General features: G+C 38.0%; 1 protein-coding gene across 4 annotated transcripts in view; it reads left to right on the top strand.

The window, feature by feature from the left end:
• BNC2 (basonuclin zinc finger protein 2) overlaps positions 1 to 17,288 on the top strand; it is a 339,161-nt gene that overhangs the window by 295,678 nt on the left and 26,195 nt on the right. For all 4 annotated transcript variants that reach the window (XM_064641043.1, XM_064641042.1, XM_064641040.1 and 1 more), the window contains exon 5: positions 10,765 to 12,731. In XM_064641043.1, coding sequence (XP_064497113.1) covers positions 10,765 to 12,731 — 1,967 coding nt within the window. The remainder of the gene's footprint in view (positions 1 to 10,764; positions 12,732 to 17,288) is intronic.

The following is a 17,288-nucleotide window of genomic DNA, read 5'->3' as shown; positions in this document are numbered from 1 at the left end:
CTTTGCAATTACAGTGCTTGCCAACAATATACAAAACCAGTATTAAAAGACCTTCTCTGACTCAAGAAGGGACCTTCCCAGGACACAGTGGAAATGCACTGTCTTTGTTGTACTGTTTGAAATTACTGTGGTTCCTAGAACTACAAAGAAGTTATCTCTCCAACACCAATGTAGGAACAGGCATTATTTAAAACAGCAGCTGTTGTTTTAATGTTCTTTACTATAGGCTGATTTTGTCTCTGAGCACTAACTGTGTATGCACTTCTTGTTGAAGAGATTGAGTTGTCTTTGGTGATAGAAGGAATCAAGAACAATAACAAGTCAACATTCTTTCTCAAATTAGGACATATCTGTCTCAGTGATGTGCTACCACTGAAGTACTCTTAACTATGACATTGAAGTTGCCTCAGAAAATGGAATATACCGGGAAGTTGGTATTTGCCAATTCTGCATTCCTCTCCTGAGGTAGATGTTGCTCTGAAATGCATGCATTAAAATAGCATTACTTGTGGTTTTATGAATGCTACTTCTGTTCCAACTTTGTTTGAATTTTTTCAGCTAAAAAAGATCTCATGTGGTTTTGATCAGAAACAACAGATATTGTGGAATTCAGCACAGCCCTGAATATGAGATTGTTTGGAAACTATCACTAGCTCATCTATCAACATTTAAATTAACAGAATAGTTCTCAGGAAGTGTTCATGGAATTACTACTAGTGTAGATTTCTATGGTTTTTCTGTTTTACTGCTGTTACCACTTCAAAACCTTCTTCCACCACTCTATGTCCCATCCACTTCTATTTCCCAAAACATTCAATATGTGTTTGCTAATTGTGATCAGGCTAAAATTCAAGTGCTGTGCTTGTGGGATGTTTTTTTATCAGAAGCTGTATTTAAGTGATGACACACAGTAATTTGTTCATTCTTCTGTCAGTGTAATTTACAAGGCAACGACAGATAAACATAGCTATACAAGATTCATTTACAGTGACACAATGGCAGATACACAGAGCAGAACCCTGCCTATGAGATAAAGTGGACTGAGTGACTTATGCAGTAATTAGGGGATAATTGTCATTAACCTCGCAAACAGTAGTTTACCCATATTGTTTAAAAGGCTCCAGGATGCATAATGACAAGGTAATCTGTCAAAGCGCTAGGGGGAAATATTAATAAGATTTGTGCAAGCCTGGATAGAAAATATGCAGAAAGCAGCCACATTAAGCTAATTGGTGGATGAATATACACTTGTAAAAGTGCTTCTAATGGCACGTTTGCTGCTCTCCAAATGACTACTGTTAATGTGGAGAAGTGGGCTGCCTAGAAAGTCAGGACTGCTGGGACAAGAGGGTATTAAGACATGCAGGCACAGTTATTATTACTTTGTACACTGTGATATAATTCCCCCACTTTCTTTTGCATTTCAGTGCCTCTAATATGTTCAAACCGATAGCTTGCTTCATGTACCATGGCATTTTTATATTCCAGTGACCTTTGCCTTTTTGGTGTCACTTCTGCACCCTGCTGTCTCCCTTTTGCATCACATTGCCACCTATGGCACACCTGTGTTTTTCGGTGTAAATTTTTTCAGTAAACAGTAAAATGAAAAAGGCCTCATTAAGATCATGTTGTATATATTGCAAGTAATAATGCATAGTCCCCTAATGAATAGTAAAGATGGAAATCAATCTCCTGGTTCTGCTGCCATTCATATATCCTGCATATAGTACAGCTGAATCCCCTTATTGAAACACAGTTTGGGTTCAATCAGAAAGCCAAGCAGGTAATGCAATCCAATTTATGACTATAACCTATTGGCTCTTTTACTTCACTATTCATGTCCTTGGGCAACTTCTCAGTTCCTTACAATGCCCCTAGTTAGGCAAATTTCTTACTAACTTAGTTGGAAATTTTACTTATAAGCCCGGGAAGACTCAGCCTCTGTTGGTTATATTTTCCAGTCACAGTTATGAGTTTAGTCAGTTTAGATTTAAAGTGAGGAAAGAACCATCTGATAATTTGTTTTGACTTGACTGTTAGATGTCTTGCCCTGCATTTGGTGTAGTTCGTGTTAGATGGAGCAAGGATATCAGACATGATTTGTTTGTATTATCACATTGTGCATTGGGGAAGTTCTTGGTCAAAGAGAGTCTGGATGGCTCTTGTGGCTCTGTGTGTTGCATATACCATACCTCATCAGTGCTCTTTGCGAACATTTCCTGTTTCTCATAAAAATTATGCGTCATTCTTTCGTTGTTGGTGAAACTGAGGCTCAGAAAGAGCTTACAGCATTTATTGCAAGAAAACCAGAGAAAACATAACTTTACTTCTCAGTAAAACATTAAAACCACAAGTGATTTTTAGGGACTGATAGCATCAAGGCAAATTTTCTTACATATCATAACAGAATGGGCAACTATATATGCAATAATTAGTGAAAGTGAGTCTTAAAATCAATCATTGCTATGGTTATATGCATGATGGGTATTTCCAACCCACTTACATGCCAAATTCTGTTCTACAGTTAATTTAGAGCTGGAATTATTTCAGTTGCTTAGCAAGTTTGTGTCTCTATTTACATACTATCCTGAAAATGGTCCATGGCAGCTCATGCAGTACAAATACTTTGCCTTCATACACCATGTCCTTGGTGGTTTGATTGCCTTTAATAGCCTTGTCTGCCAAAGGACAAACACTCCACAAGGTAATGGTAAAGCTTCTCAAAGATACTTCAATGAATGTTCCACTCTAAAACGCTGTAGAGAAGCAAAGGTATCAAAATATTCTTCTCTACTTGGAGTCCAAGGTTGTGGATTTCAAAGGTAAGGTATGTGAATAAACAATTTGAATAAATTCTTGATATTGTACCATTTTAGTAATATTGAGAACAAATGCCTCAGCTTTAGAGTGCATTAAAAATATTTTTGTGAGACAATACCATAAAGCATCTGCTTACCTCACATTAAATCCTCATTATTAAAGTCTTTTGAAAGTCTCTACCAGAATGGATGATAAAGACAATAAATGTTTGCATTTGAAAATTTGTGCAGTTCTTGGGGTGAGAGGAGCAAAATACTTGGGAAGTGGCACTAGTATTTCAAAATAAATGAGATAAGGACAACTGCTGAAAGATTACTTTGCATCTTCTTAAAGCTTAAAAAGTCAAATTGTATGCATGCTAACAGGAGTTCCACTGCTATCAGTGGCATATTTTGCCTTTTAATAGTTCTCAGCAATGTGACAGTTGTAAATCAAAGCAAATGTTTTTGACACCATAGTGCTTTGTCCTGGCTTTGGCTGGGATGGAGTTGATCGTCTTCTTAGTAGCTGGTGCAGTGCTGTGTTTTAGATTTAGTATGAGAGTCTTGTTGATAACACACTGATTTTTAGTTGTTGCTAAGTAGCACTTACACTAAACCAAAGAGTTTTTCAGTGTCTCATGCGCTGCCAGAGAGCAGGTACACAAGAAGCCGGTGGGGGAAGCATGGCCAGGACAGGTGACCTGAACTGGCCAAAGGATTATTCCATACCCTAGGAATGTCATGCCCATTATGTAAACTGTAGGGAGTTGGCTGGGAGGGGCTGATCGCTGCTCAGGGACAGGCTGGGTATCAGTCAACAAGTGGTGAGCAATTGATTGTGTATTACTTTTTTCTCTTACATTTTATTCCTTTCTCCTTTTCATTACCAGATATAGCAGTAGTAGTATATTTTATTTTGTTTCAATTATGAAACTGTTCTTATCTCAACCCACAACGTTTACCTTTTCTTTCCAATTCTTCTCCCCACTGGGGGCAGAGGGAGGAGTGAGTGAGCGACTGTGTGGTGCTGTTGCCAGCTGGGGTTAAACCACAGCAGAGTGACACCATTGTGAAAACTAGTAAATTCAAGAGTCTCAGACTCTAGCTGTACTTAGATGCTTTTACTCCAAGTATGGACAGACATTTGATGTGAAAAAAACCTTGTCAGGCACCCAACTGTAAAGACAGTTGATGTCATTGCTTTGATTAAATAAAGCTTGAGCTGTTTTGATTACATACATTGTAACCCCACAGTGATCTAGCATAGTATTAAAAATAAAAATGCTTTATGCACTGTTATGCAGGAAAACGAAAGCCATCATCTTGTGAATTATATATTCTTATCTGGTCCATAATCAAGAACATTCCATAACAAAGTGAATATTCTATCAGAAGTCAAACAATATGTTTGAAAAATCAGAAGAAGCATTTAAAACTGGTGTCCTTGCATCCTAATAGTTTCACTGGAATTGCAGAGGTGCATATGCATTCATGAAGAGTGGGAAAGAGTTCAAATTAATATTTCTTTTCTAAAAACAGGAAGACACTGTCCTCCCTACCCCTAATCCACATAGGTGCTTTATAGTTGGCATATAACAGAGTATTCTAAGGTTGATTAACCTAATGAATAGGTATTCTGCAATTGATGTGCACTATGAGGAAGTTCAGTCCTCAAAATTTGTTGGGGATCCAGTATTTTCATGCCACTCCATGCAACTTAGTCCATAACCAGCACTCCAGCAGCTTGCTTGTGCACAGAGGAGTCTGTGCTCCTGGCATACATCTTTGGAATGAGAGATGAAACAGAACACCTGCATACTTCTGCTCAATAAAGACCCTGTAGGCCATTAAACAAGAGTGTGGGTGGTTAACGGTGGTGTCCTGGCTAGGATTCTCCTGCGGTTATTGCATTCCACTGCCTTATGTTTCATCTGCAGTTTCAGCAGGACATGATGTTCCTCACTTTCACTCCAAAACCATTGAACAGAGCTCCTGTGCATTGTTACACAGCTGCTGTGCTCCACCATGGTGGTACGACCCCAATATATATTCACACATTTCAGGGCTAAGTTATGTCAAAATTACTTTTCAATGTGGTCAGTGGAATTACTCCAGATGTATAGTGCAATTACTCTGAATGTAAAGTGCAGCTGGATTTGCCCCACTATCTGCAGTTAGTAAAGTTTGCAAAGGTAGCTGTGGTCAAAACGCAAAAATTTTTGCCCCTGAATGCGTAAGGAGACTTAAAGTCTAAGGAGCAACCAGAGCAAGAACTATTACAAACCTGGCAACAAAGTAAGTACATTAGTATGTATGTATGTAAGTAAAAAGTCTCCTTCATGCTACTCTTCATTTGAATACACACTTCCAATGTCATTCTCAGTGATACTTTGGGGAGAGACAGCTGCCTTCTCTTCTCCTGCTGTAGCATGCCAGTATTCTCATGTATACCTTGTGTCTTTGGGGCAAGGAAAAAAACTTCAACTAATAAGAGAAAGGGGGTGTCAGAAAGGAAGAATATCTATCAGTTTTGATTTTTCTAGCAGAGTGGAGGCTGCCAAAACATAAAGATTTCCATTATTGACTGAGAACTCAGCAGTGCTGCACTGTTTGTTCCTACTGCAGCAGTATAACTCAAGGAAAGGACTGCTGACACTTAAGCATGCATTTGTTCATATGGTTTCCATTGCTGAAGGGAGACTGGTGGGAGGTGGATGAGAAGTGACAGCTGAGGGAAAAAAACTTCAACCATGCCTCTTTGCAGACTGAGTATGTAAATCTCAATTGCACATGTAGAATCACAGTGATCAAGGATGCATACCTTTTCTTCATGTTTACAGGAGCAAAGGTGAGTTAGCTTCAGCATAGTAAAAACTCCCATCAGGAAAATGAGCATCTGATTAAATGTGTGAGTGTGTATTTCTGTGGAAAACTAGATAGAGGCCTTAGTTTGGTCCTACTGAGGTCAGTGGGAGTTAGCCAAAATGAACTGGAGATGTTGCACATTGCCCCATCTGTACTGTGAGTTGGTGTGCTGCTGCACACTTCGAGTAATTCTTACCCCAGGAGTAGCAGGACTACCCATAGTGTAACAGCTTGAAGTTTAATTGAGAACAAAGAGGTGCTTCTGGGAATTTCAGCCAAGCAAAAACAACAAGCCCTAAATCATGGAAATTATGCAGGCTTTTCTTTATTAGAAACAAATGTTGATTTTTTTTCTGTCTACAGCCTAATTAAAGTCATCCTTTGCTATTATAGTGTGACCGAATTAATATATTTTAGTCTGCTAGTCTGCTTTTCAACTATTACAGCTGCATTCAAACTGTTTCCTTGAGATCAGCTAGAAAATATATAGCTCTTTAAGAATGGCTTATAGAAGAAAGATTTGTGATAAACTCTAGGCTTGCCTAATTATTTAATTAAAAATGTATCTATGAAACATTTTGTAATGTGGATACTTAGCTGATATGCATCAAAAGCAACAGTTTAGGCTGTGTATATGTAAACTTGCTAAAATATGAAGCTTATCAATGAGTTTTTCTATAGAACTTTGAGAGGTTCTCAGAAGTTATCACAACAGTGCCGGAAAATAATCCTTGAGTGTTCCCCAGAACATAAAGCTAGTTTAAGAAGCAATGTAAATTTTTTTAACCTTTCTATTAATCTCAGCTCTTGTGTAGTCATCTCTCACTGTGTATTCAGCCAGGTGTGTATCTGCATTTTATCTATGCCAAGAAGTGAACCAGTAAGATAAAAGAGAAATGCTTAAAGTCTGTGTTGTGTATGTACATAAATGTGTCTACATGTGTTCAGGCATATAAAATTACCTGCAGGTAATGCAGGCACAGGAGTCAAAGGAGCTTCTCATACAAAATGAGAGTTCAAAATAACTGGTTTCATAATGAATGTTCAAGGCTTACAGTGTATGTTTATAGTGTGTGCTTGTCTAGACTGTTTTTATTTTCTGAATAGGCAGTTTTTAAATTGGGATGTTTTAAAGCTGAATTGAAAGGCTAAAGGCCTTCAGAAAATGAAGACCCACCTTCAGAATCCTCCCCAGTTAAGCTTCTAAAAACTGGAGTGATCTTTGTGTCCATCTGCTGTTGTAGCCTGTTTGTTTCATCTCAGATAAGCATCTTGACACCCATCACTTGTTCTGCTTGACCCAGAAGTTTAAGACAAGAGGTACCCTGACATATTGTGACACACACATCTCTTCGTAACATAAAGTCAGCAAAAATGAGGAGGCAGATTCAGGGTGATTAACTATGACATTACATTACAGATCTAATGTATGTGTATATGTGGACCTGTGTCTATACAAATAATAGAGTTGAGTGTGTGTTTAGAGTTAAAAAAAGATTTTTGCCATCTGTGATTGTGTGAGAGAGATCCACACAGTAAAAAAAAAAAAAAAAAAAAATTAAAACTAAAAGACTAAAAGCAAGGCTGCACAGACAAAGAAGGAACATCAGTGTATGCTGTATGGGTTGGGCTTACTTGTCTACTGCTTGGCTTAGGGCTGTAAGCATGCAGTACTATCTCTGTACTCACTAACTTCCTTGTACACATTGTCACAGGAGGCTTGGCTTAATCAGTTGTGAACTGAAAAAAGTAATATAAATTGGAACCTTTTGTCATGAAGTATTTAATTGTTGATATGATTTAATGGCTTTGGGGAGAAAATTTAGCATGAGAGATTGTAAGAAACAAGAAATCGTTTACATGTAAGAAAGGATGTGAACCTCTAATCAAATATTACCCTATACAGAAAGATCCCTAGCTAGTTATAGCTAAATTCAAATGGGATAATGGTTAGATTTTTTGTTAATTTTAAGTTTTATCAAAAAATGACATTCCTATTCATTCTTTATCTAGTTTTGCATAATACATGCTTACAATGATTTATGGAAACCTTTCACTGTGTAAATATTGAAGCATGTGCTACGCAGTATCCACAAGCAGTGAAGTTTTTTATAGGCATGTGTGCAATTTCTCTTTACTTTTGTTGGGCAAAAAGAACCAAACAACTTCTTGCTGAAAATTAACAAGATAAAGCTTGATATAACTAGTAGGGGTAGGCAAGCATTATTTAAGAGCAACTTTCTGATTCCTTGCTCTTTCTATGGCAGCAAGGGTAACCCCATGACAATAACACCCTTGACTGCCAGTTTCTCTGATAAGTGGGGCTTAGCAGCTGCCAAAGGTCTGGTGTTCCTCACTGCAAATCCTTAAAAGAAATGAAACAAAGGGTGGTGGCATCTCATGAAGAGGAAGCTCATGAAGCTAAGCACCAGCTTCTCTCCGTTAAGATGTGGAATAACTCCCCGAAAGCATACAGGGAACCCCCAGATTTAGATGCCTGACTGCCTGTTCTGTGCATGCATTGCTGTGCTGCCAACAGATGAGGGACTGTGTGAAACCACCTTCCACTTAACGTGTGGGTGTCTGTTACAGGATCTGTATCTACTATTCTCCTGAGCTATTGTCGTGCTAGATGCGTTTAATTTTTATTTACTTACATACCCGTTTTTGTAAAGTATCCATCTGTTACATAAGCCTATGAGTGATTTACAAATTAAAGCAAAACCAAAACAAATTACAGTAGTACATTGCAAAGCAGTCTACAGCTGGCTGCAGACAGGAATCCTAATTCAATACATATAAGCAGTGTAAATTAGACAATGTTATTTCCATCCTCAAACAATGGGAGTTACAGTTAGAAGGAATTAATACTTATGTTTTAGGATGAGAAATATGTACATATAGATTGGGTCAGACCTGACAGCAAAGGTCTGGAGATCAAAGTCTGAACCAAGTCTGGCTTTGCAGTTCCAAGTAGGAATTACCCATATATACAGGTGCTGTGGCTGGCTGGAAGTTTTGGGAAAAGTAGGTATAAGAAGCTTTTCATCACACTTTTTAGGGAAAGTAGTAACAGTTAGTTGGATAGGAAAAAACAAATATAATCTTATAGTTTTAAGATAGGAACCTGCCCTTTAATTATTTCTTTATGGTGTTGATATTTTTTTTCTCCCACCCCTTGTCCCATTTAGTTTTTGTTTTGTTTCACTAATTTTTGTTCTTGGGAGGGATTTTTTGGTGTTCTAGATGATTTCTATTTGGTAGTACTGACTGCCTGTAAAATACTGCTCCATGAAGACAGATAGAACTGTAAGGGCATAGAAATTAGAGACGTCCACAATGCTTATGCATGTTCAAAGGTGGGGACAAATAAGAACCGGCGTCTGCATCAGGATGTTTTGTTCATCACTGTGTAAATACAGACTGAACATTTTCTACACAGAGATGGTCTCTGGGGCTTTCCATCTGGGGTCAGCTGGGTAAGATTTTCCATAATTAATTGCTGTTGAGGGTTTCATTGTCTTCCAAGGTTTGATTTTAAATGTTCACGTGTGGAGTGTTCCTGAAGATTTTGTAGTTGTATCCAAGGTACTGAAACACACATGGCATTAACCTTCAGCATTAACTTTGTATCCAGAGAGTTGAACTGCACTGAACATATCAGAACTGAAATAATAAAACCAGCCATAATCAGTTAAACTGATTTAACTTTACTATTTGGTGCAAAATTGTGTCTTCTGGTACTCTAGGAAATGTGAGGGAAGAGAAGAATCAATCCTCTGAAGACTGAAAAAGAATTAAAAAATAAATAAATAAGTAAAACTGGGGGGTGGGAGTGCTGGAGGGAAAGAAAGCTGTTCTCAGTCTTCATAATCAAAAAAGAGCTAGTGGGTTTTGCAATAGCGTATAGTCCAAAATGTTCGGATAAGGTTCTGAAGCTTGATATTCAAGATTTAAAAATATCAGAGACAGTAGGGTGGAGTATCTTGCAAGACTGTTTAAGGCATGAGGAAGCATTGAAATAGTGCTGGTCTGATGGCCTGCAACAGTTCTTGTTGGTTATAGTTACTGTGCTAATAATATGTCCAGCGTTTGTCCAAAAGGAAAGATGCCAATAAAATGATGTATTCATTATATAAGTATTTTAATATATTTTTATCAATACATGCTGGAATGGATTGCCTGACATTACGTTGCAGAATTTTTAACTTCTACCTTCAGGCAAATCTCATGCTTACTAGCAAAAATGAAAGTGTGAAATGCTTTTTAATGTATATTTAACAACAGATATTCTAGTGATTACTGATGTGTATTCTCTCTGGATTTTTCTCTTGCTATCAGAAGGCAATGTTAGGAGACAACATTTTTACTCATTTATGCTATCTACATCCATCAGATCCTTACTTTTTACATATTTTTAACTGTTATTTTATGTCAAGACTACAAAAAAAGTCATCTCCAGAGTCTAAACCATACCTAAATTGCAAGCTTACAATCACATGCCAGTAAGAGTCCAGGGAAAAAGGGAGTAAGGTACAAGTATTATGTACTGTTTTTAAAATATTTTGCCTTCCATCAAAGTTTCTCGTGAAATGGCCCATGGGTGACTTTAGTCTTATATCTGCTTATATTTAAGAAGCAAATCTATCAAATGCATTTATTTAGCTCTTTCTCATAATATTACCATTTGATAGTGATTAAGGTACAACTTTCAGTATTTTACAATGGTGTGTACAGCAACAGTTCATATGTTTTACACTGATGTAAACAGTAACATTCTACATAGATCACTGTTGTTAAATTGAAAGTATTGAAAGCATTTTAGATCACAGAGCCCTGTGGTCTACATTTTATGTACTCTGACATTATTAAACTCAATCTGGTTTTCTGGCTGTGACTGTAATTACAGTATTTACATGGCTGGAAAGTTTGTATTTTTTTTATCAAATTTTATTAACACTGTATGCATCTTGTTTTTTGAGCTTAGTGTTTTCATGTTCAGGCAGCAGAGCACCTTCTATTGAATTGAATAATTATGCAGAATCAATAATTTTTTTCTTTGTGTTTGTCTTTGTTGTTTCTTTGATATGGCCTCTAGGATGCTGCAGGCAAGGTACTGGACCGCTGGGCCATCATGTCCAGGGAAGAAGAGATCATTACCCTTCAGCAGTTCCTGAGATTTGGAGAAACGAAATCTATTGTGGAGCTGATGGCAATTCAAGAAAAAGAAGGGCAGGCTGTGGCTGTGCCATCTTCAAAGACAGATTCAGATATAAGGACTTTTATTGAAAGCAATAATCGCACCAGGAGCCCAAGTCTCCTTGCTCACCTGGAGAATAGCAACCCTTCCAGCATTCATCATTTTGAAAACATCCCGAATAGCCTTGCATTCCTGCTTCCATTCCAGTACATAAATCCAGTCTCTGCTCCACTGCTGGGGCTGCCTCCAAATGGCCTCCTGCTGGAACAGCCAGCAATGAGGCTCCGTGAACCAAGTCTTACAACCCAAAATGAATATAACGAGAGCAGTGAATCTGAAGTTTCCCCTACGCCTTTCAAGAATGAGCAAACATCCAGCAGGAATGCTTTGACCAGCATCACGAATGTTGAGCCCAAAAGTGAGCCAGCCTGCGTCTCTCCTGTTCAGACACCTACGCCAGTCAGTGATTTATCAAAAACAGAACACACTAAAAGCTCATTCCGAATTCACAGAATGAGGAGAATGGGGTCAGCCTCGAGGAAAGGAAGAGTGTTTTGCAATGCATGTGGCAAAACTTTCTATGACAAAGGTACACTTAAAATCCACTACAATGCTGTACACCTGAAAATCAAGCATCGGTGCACTATTGAAGGCTGCAACATGGTTTTCAGCTCTCTTAGAAGCCGCAATCGCCACAGTGCCAACCCCAATCCCCGACTCCACATGCCTATGCTAAGGAATAACCGTGACAAAGATCTGATACGTGCTACATCAGGTGCCGCCACTCCCGTCATAGCAAGTACAAAATCCAACCTAACTTTAACAAGTCCTGGGCGCCCACCGATGGGGTTTACCACTCCCCCTCTAGACCCTGTACTGCAGAACCCTCTTCCTAGTCAGCTGGTCTTCCCAGCTTTAAAGACTGTCCAACCCGTTCCTCCTTTTTACAGAAATTTACTTACTCCTGGAGAGATGGTGAGTCCTCCAACCTCACTCCCTACCAGTCCAATAATACCAGCAGTGAGTGGCATGGAGCAGCATCCCCCTCCTCCTTCAGAGTCATCAGTACCTTCAGTGTTGATGCCCACCCCAGAGCCCAGTGCAGACCTTGCTCCCAAGAAGAAGCCAAGGAAGTCAAGCATGCCAGTTAAAATTGAAAAGGAAGTTATCGATACTGCTGATGAGTTTGATGATGAAGACGAAGAGGTGAATGACAGCAGCACGATGGTGAATGACATTGGTCATGACAATCACTGCCATTCTCAGGAGGAAATGAGCCCAGGCCTGTCTGTGAAAGACTTTTCCAAAAATGACAGAAGCAGATGCATTTCCAGACCGGACATAAGAAGGGCAGACAGCATGACATCAGAAGACCAGGAGCATGAGAGAGACTATGAAAATGAGTCAGAGTCATCAGAGCCCAAATTGTGTGAGGAAACCATGGAAGGCGATGATCGCCTCCATGAACCTGGTGAAAAATCAACGATGCACGGTAACAGACCAGATGAAAACCACAATGACTCTTCCAATCAGGATGTCATTAAGGTGAAGGAAGAGTATACAGACCCTACATATGATATGTTCTATATGAGCCAATATGGCCTGTACAATGGAGGCAGTGCCAGTATGGCTGCTCTTCATGAAAGTTTCACTTCTACATTCAACTACAGCAGCCCACAGAAGTTCTCCCCAGAAGCTGAAATGTGCTCCAGCCCAGACCCCAAGATCTGCTATGTTTGCAAGAAAAGTTTCAAGAGTTCCTACAGTGTGAAGCTTCACTACCGAAATGTTCATTTAAAAGAGATGCATGTCTGCACAGTGGCTGGCTGTAATGCTGCATTCCCATCACGGAGAAGCAGAGACAGGTCAGTAAATATTAATTGATTTTCTACATTATTAAATGTGTTGAATTATGTAAAAATAGGCGGTTTAGGATATATGAAGAAACAGAGAGATGCAGAGTAATGACAAGTGACAATCATGATCCCATGACATTGAGACAAATTTATCACTTTAAAGATATTCATTGTTGCTTGGCATTCAGAGTGGTATATATTGTGCCATCCTCTTAAGCGACTGGCTAGATAATAAATGTCATTATAATTTCTGTGTGCCTGTGTACATGTGTGTTGCACATCTGTTTATAAGGTACAGCCTTCATTACATTTATTTTCTTCTCCCTGCAACATTTAAAACAAGAAAACCTTCTATTAAATAGATAGTTCATTGTATACAAAACAAATATCTCCATGCATGCATATCAAACAGTAAACTAGGAAGGAGGGGAAGGAGTGGATGGATGGTTGGATGAATGGATGGAGAGACAGAACGGAAAGACTGGAATAAAAGAATGATTTCCATCTCCATAGGGTCATCTAAAAGTAAACAAGAAGCATTAGAAGGCTATTCTTTATTATCTTCAATTTTTAAAGCTGGACACTGTGTTGTAGTGAGAACAAGTAAATATTAAGAAAATCATTGTCTTTTTCCTTAGTAGAACTTATATCTCTATCCACTATGGTCATTTAATCTACTTTATCTTCTTTTCTGCATGTGAGCAACTCCCTTTCCCACCAATGGGAATTATGCACGTTCAGAGAGGAGAGGCTAGACCCCTACATATTTTTAATATCAACCAGGATATATTCTGCTGACACTTCAAATGACATCATGCCCTAGCTATGCTGCATCAATACTGAAACGGTTGGGCTTAAACAGAAGCAGCTGGTCCATAACTCTTTGGTTTGGGGAGTTCTGTTTTTTTGTTTTGGTTTGGGTTTTTTTGTGTTTTGTTTTGGTTTTTTTTGTTTTGGTTTGGTTTGGTTTTTTGTTTTGTTTTGGTTTTGTTTGTTTTATTTTGTGGATTTTTTTTCATTTTGTTTTGTTTTGTTTTGTTTTAAATAGATTGTTCTTATTGATTCCTGAGGAAAATGTAATATAAATAGAATTTGTCAGGGTGATAGGATAACAGTTATTTCATATTTGTGAATAAAAGCTCTCACATCTGATGATGATCATATTGTCACTTAACAAAATCTTTCTGGTTCATGGAGTGATGGTGAGATTGGCTCACCTTTCTTCCTTTACTTGTGTTTCATATTTTTTCATTAGGCTGTAAAATTTCAGCAGACACAGGAAGGAAATTAAACCTCACTAAACGTTTCACACGCAGCTTCTCACTTTTTTCTTTGAAACTGATGTAGTTTGAAAGTGAATATATTGTATCTTCTAAAATGAAAGCAAGGTAGTGTTAAGGATATTGAGGAGACAAAATTCACTGTTTTGATGGAGAGTCTAGTCCCCAAATATCTCATGTCTTCTCTCATCATTTATGAAATCCACTAAACAGAAAAATAGGAACAAACATAAGAATACAAGTTCAGAACATCTAAGAAGGATGATCTAGGAAGTTTGCATTTGAATAGGATGAAACTACTGGACACAAAGCAGGTAAATCTAAATTAAGACTGATTTTCTTGGGGTGTGCTGATAACATTTATGAGACTTGAATTTGACAAGGGAAACATGTAAATCAGTGGCATGCTGAGTTTAGATGTGTGTAACCCTTTTCAGTTCCTGAAATTGCACAGCCTTTGTTAGTCAAGAATTTAGCTTAGTCGGTCTGTTTCCTCAAATGAATTATGAAGTCAGTCATGTACTACACAAAACAGCTTTGTGTCGAGCATGTGAAGTAAGAAGTAATTAGCTTTAGGATTTGCAACTTTATGTAGTGTATTATATTTCAGCAGTAATATATTGATAGATCATGGTAATAATAAAATTTTAGCACAGTAAAGACTAAGATGTTCTAAGAAAGAGTGACTGTGATGACATACATAAAATATGTCTGAGATAAGAACCTGGAAATAGGGCACATTTTGAAAATATTTTGTCAACTATGTAGCATACTCCTGTTAAGCTTACTCAAAGCAAGCCATGAAATAAAAATCTGATTCAGTAACTTAAAATGTAGGCTAAATATTTAAAGATTTTTTTTTTACTTGTAAACTGTTTTATTACCCTAAAAATTTTTCTATTCAGTTTGTTTGTTGTTTTTTTTTTCTGATCTTCCTTTTGAAAGTATTTTTTTTAAGGAGAGTATGTACGATTTCTAGCTCTTCAGATTATAGAGAGCACCTCAAAGATAAATGGATAACTAAATTAATAGCATTGAAAAGTGAGAACTTCTTCCATCTGCTTAAATCAATTTCACTTAAAAACTCGAGAGCATTTTGCTTTTAATTGGTGTATGAGAAGTAAGACTTAGCTACTTACAGCATACAGTAATAATTCCTGGCTAATATTTGAAATGGACTCGTGTTCCATTTTGGACACATTACAAAAAGTCTCTGCGATTTGTTTGTGTGTAAGTCACTCACATGATCTTTGAGTAGTTACAGTAGCTTAGAATTTTGTGCTTTATGAAAGAAAAAGAAAATTTTTTTCAATACTCTGAAAGCAGAGTTCTAGCTATCCCATAGCTTGCAGTCTTATGAAGTTATTATCTTTATTTTTAGTCACTTTATTAATTGTACTACTAGTATTGTATTAATGATATTAATAATCCTATTATAGCTAGTTAAAGGTCTATAACTAGTTAAGAGGTCTAAAAGTCACAATGCTAGCTATGTTCTATAAGACAATACAAGCTTGAGTGGAGATAGATAACATTGGCTGATCTTTTTTGTTTTCCTTAGAGGCGTCTGATTTGGCTCAAGTCCTTTTCCAATGTAAGTCTAGTTAATCAAAGGTTTGACTGTATTCTCCCTGCCCTGTACATACACAAAACTCCTAATTGTTGACAGTGAGTGGCACTACTGTAAAATGGTCTTTGCAGGGATAGGGTTGTGATACAGACTGCTGGTTACCAGAGGCAGCAGATCGTGTCAGGAGAAAATGCAGTGCTGTTTTGACTGAAGGAGGGGTTTTATCTGTGTCAGAGCTGCAACCCTCCCTTTGTAGAAAGCATTCTATAGCAATTTATGCTAAGGTTGACCAAATCTAGCTTTACCATTCCTACATCATTTGTGCCAAGGTCAACACCTGCATAAAAATCCTTCTGCAAGAAATGTTGGAATGTCTTCTGAGATCTTCAGCTAACCACTGCTAATCCTTGTAACTTTGGGGTCAAGATAACCAGAAGATTCTGGACTCCCACCTCTCATGTGGTTTTTTCAAGTCAAGGCAGAGGAAAGCAGAGTCCTGGTCCTTGCTGTCAATGCCTCAGTAATTCTGTCACCCATTCTAAAAATTAGATGGTATTGCTTTCAAGTAGTCGAGCTCTGCTGAGCCTAGATTTTTTTAAAAGGGCCTTTTTTCATCATTCTTCTGAGCCACAAATAACATCACTAATTAAAATAACTTTATACATACCTAGATCTTGGTTCTTTTTGTCAGATTGAGAAGTCTTTTTGTCTTTCTTTTCCTGGAAGCACTAAACTTCAGTAAACCACTTTTTCTTCCATTCTTCAACAATCACTCAGTGAATTAGCTGTTCATCCATTTCTGTTTCTGTATTTACTTCAGATCTCCTTTCTTCTAAAGGCATATTGTTCAGGCTAGGTCTTGTTGCAAGAATGCAGTGGGAAGTAAATAAGAAAAGAGATCATGTTAAAAATTTAGGCAGAAACAATGTCATAAACCTCCTTTGGAACAGAGAGACATCTTTTTCAAGTAACTTACTAGATGGAAAAGAGTAAGATGAGAAGAAGTCCCTGCATGAACTGTGCACTTGAATGGAAAGATTTGTCCTTGTGGTGTGAATTCTCTCAGGACTTGGAAGAGATGTGTTCTGTGATTGAGGAGAATTGGCCTGTAGCTGCAGTGGTTAGGTTCCCCTAGGATCTGCTTCCCAGCCTCATCTGTGAGTCCTGCTCCAGGAGATACTGAGTTGGTCTTACAGAAAGGTAGATGTGGTTGGTCCTTGAAGTCAGCACTGAGGTACAGTTGCTCAGGGGATGATCCTGAGCTGGGGACAAGAGGAGGGACTAGATATTTGCTGACCAAAGAGGACACCAATGCAGAGGTGAAGGTCTGGAAGGTGCAACTTAGAGCAGTTGGCTTCATTTTGGTCTCTCACCTGGAAGAGCCAAGAATTTTGCAGTCACAACCACTGATGAAACAGGAGGCAGGTGGACTTTTTGCTTTCAGTGAGTCTTGTCAAGAAACTGCTGTAAGATTTTAAGGAGAAATACAGCCATCTTTTCAGTCAGCCTTAGTGCATGCTAAATCCCTATTTCACCTCAGTACTGACACTATTAGAATCTGTGGTTTTTAAGCTAGGGCACAGCATTAGTAACAATATGTTACCATGTTTTGCTTTCTCTCAGTGTATGGAAAATAAATTAACTCTCAGTATACCTGTTCAAAGGAACAAAGCAAGAACCTTTCGTTTTGGCTGTCTGCTACTTAAGTGGGAGTAT

This window comes from Pseudopipra pipra, chromosome Z (genome assembly GCF_036250125.1).
Source record: "Pseudopipra pipra isolate bDixPip1 chromosome Z, bDixPip1.hap1, whole genome shotgun sequence".
NCBI lineage: Eukaryota > Metazoa > Chordata > Aves > Passeriformes > Pipridae > Pseudopipra > Pseudopipra pipra.
The sequence above is the reverse complement of the archived record's forward strand: the minus strand, read 5'-3'. Positions and strand labels throughout refer to the sequence as shown.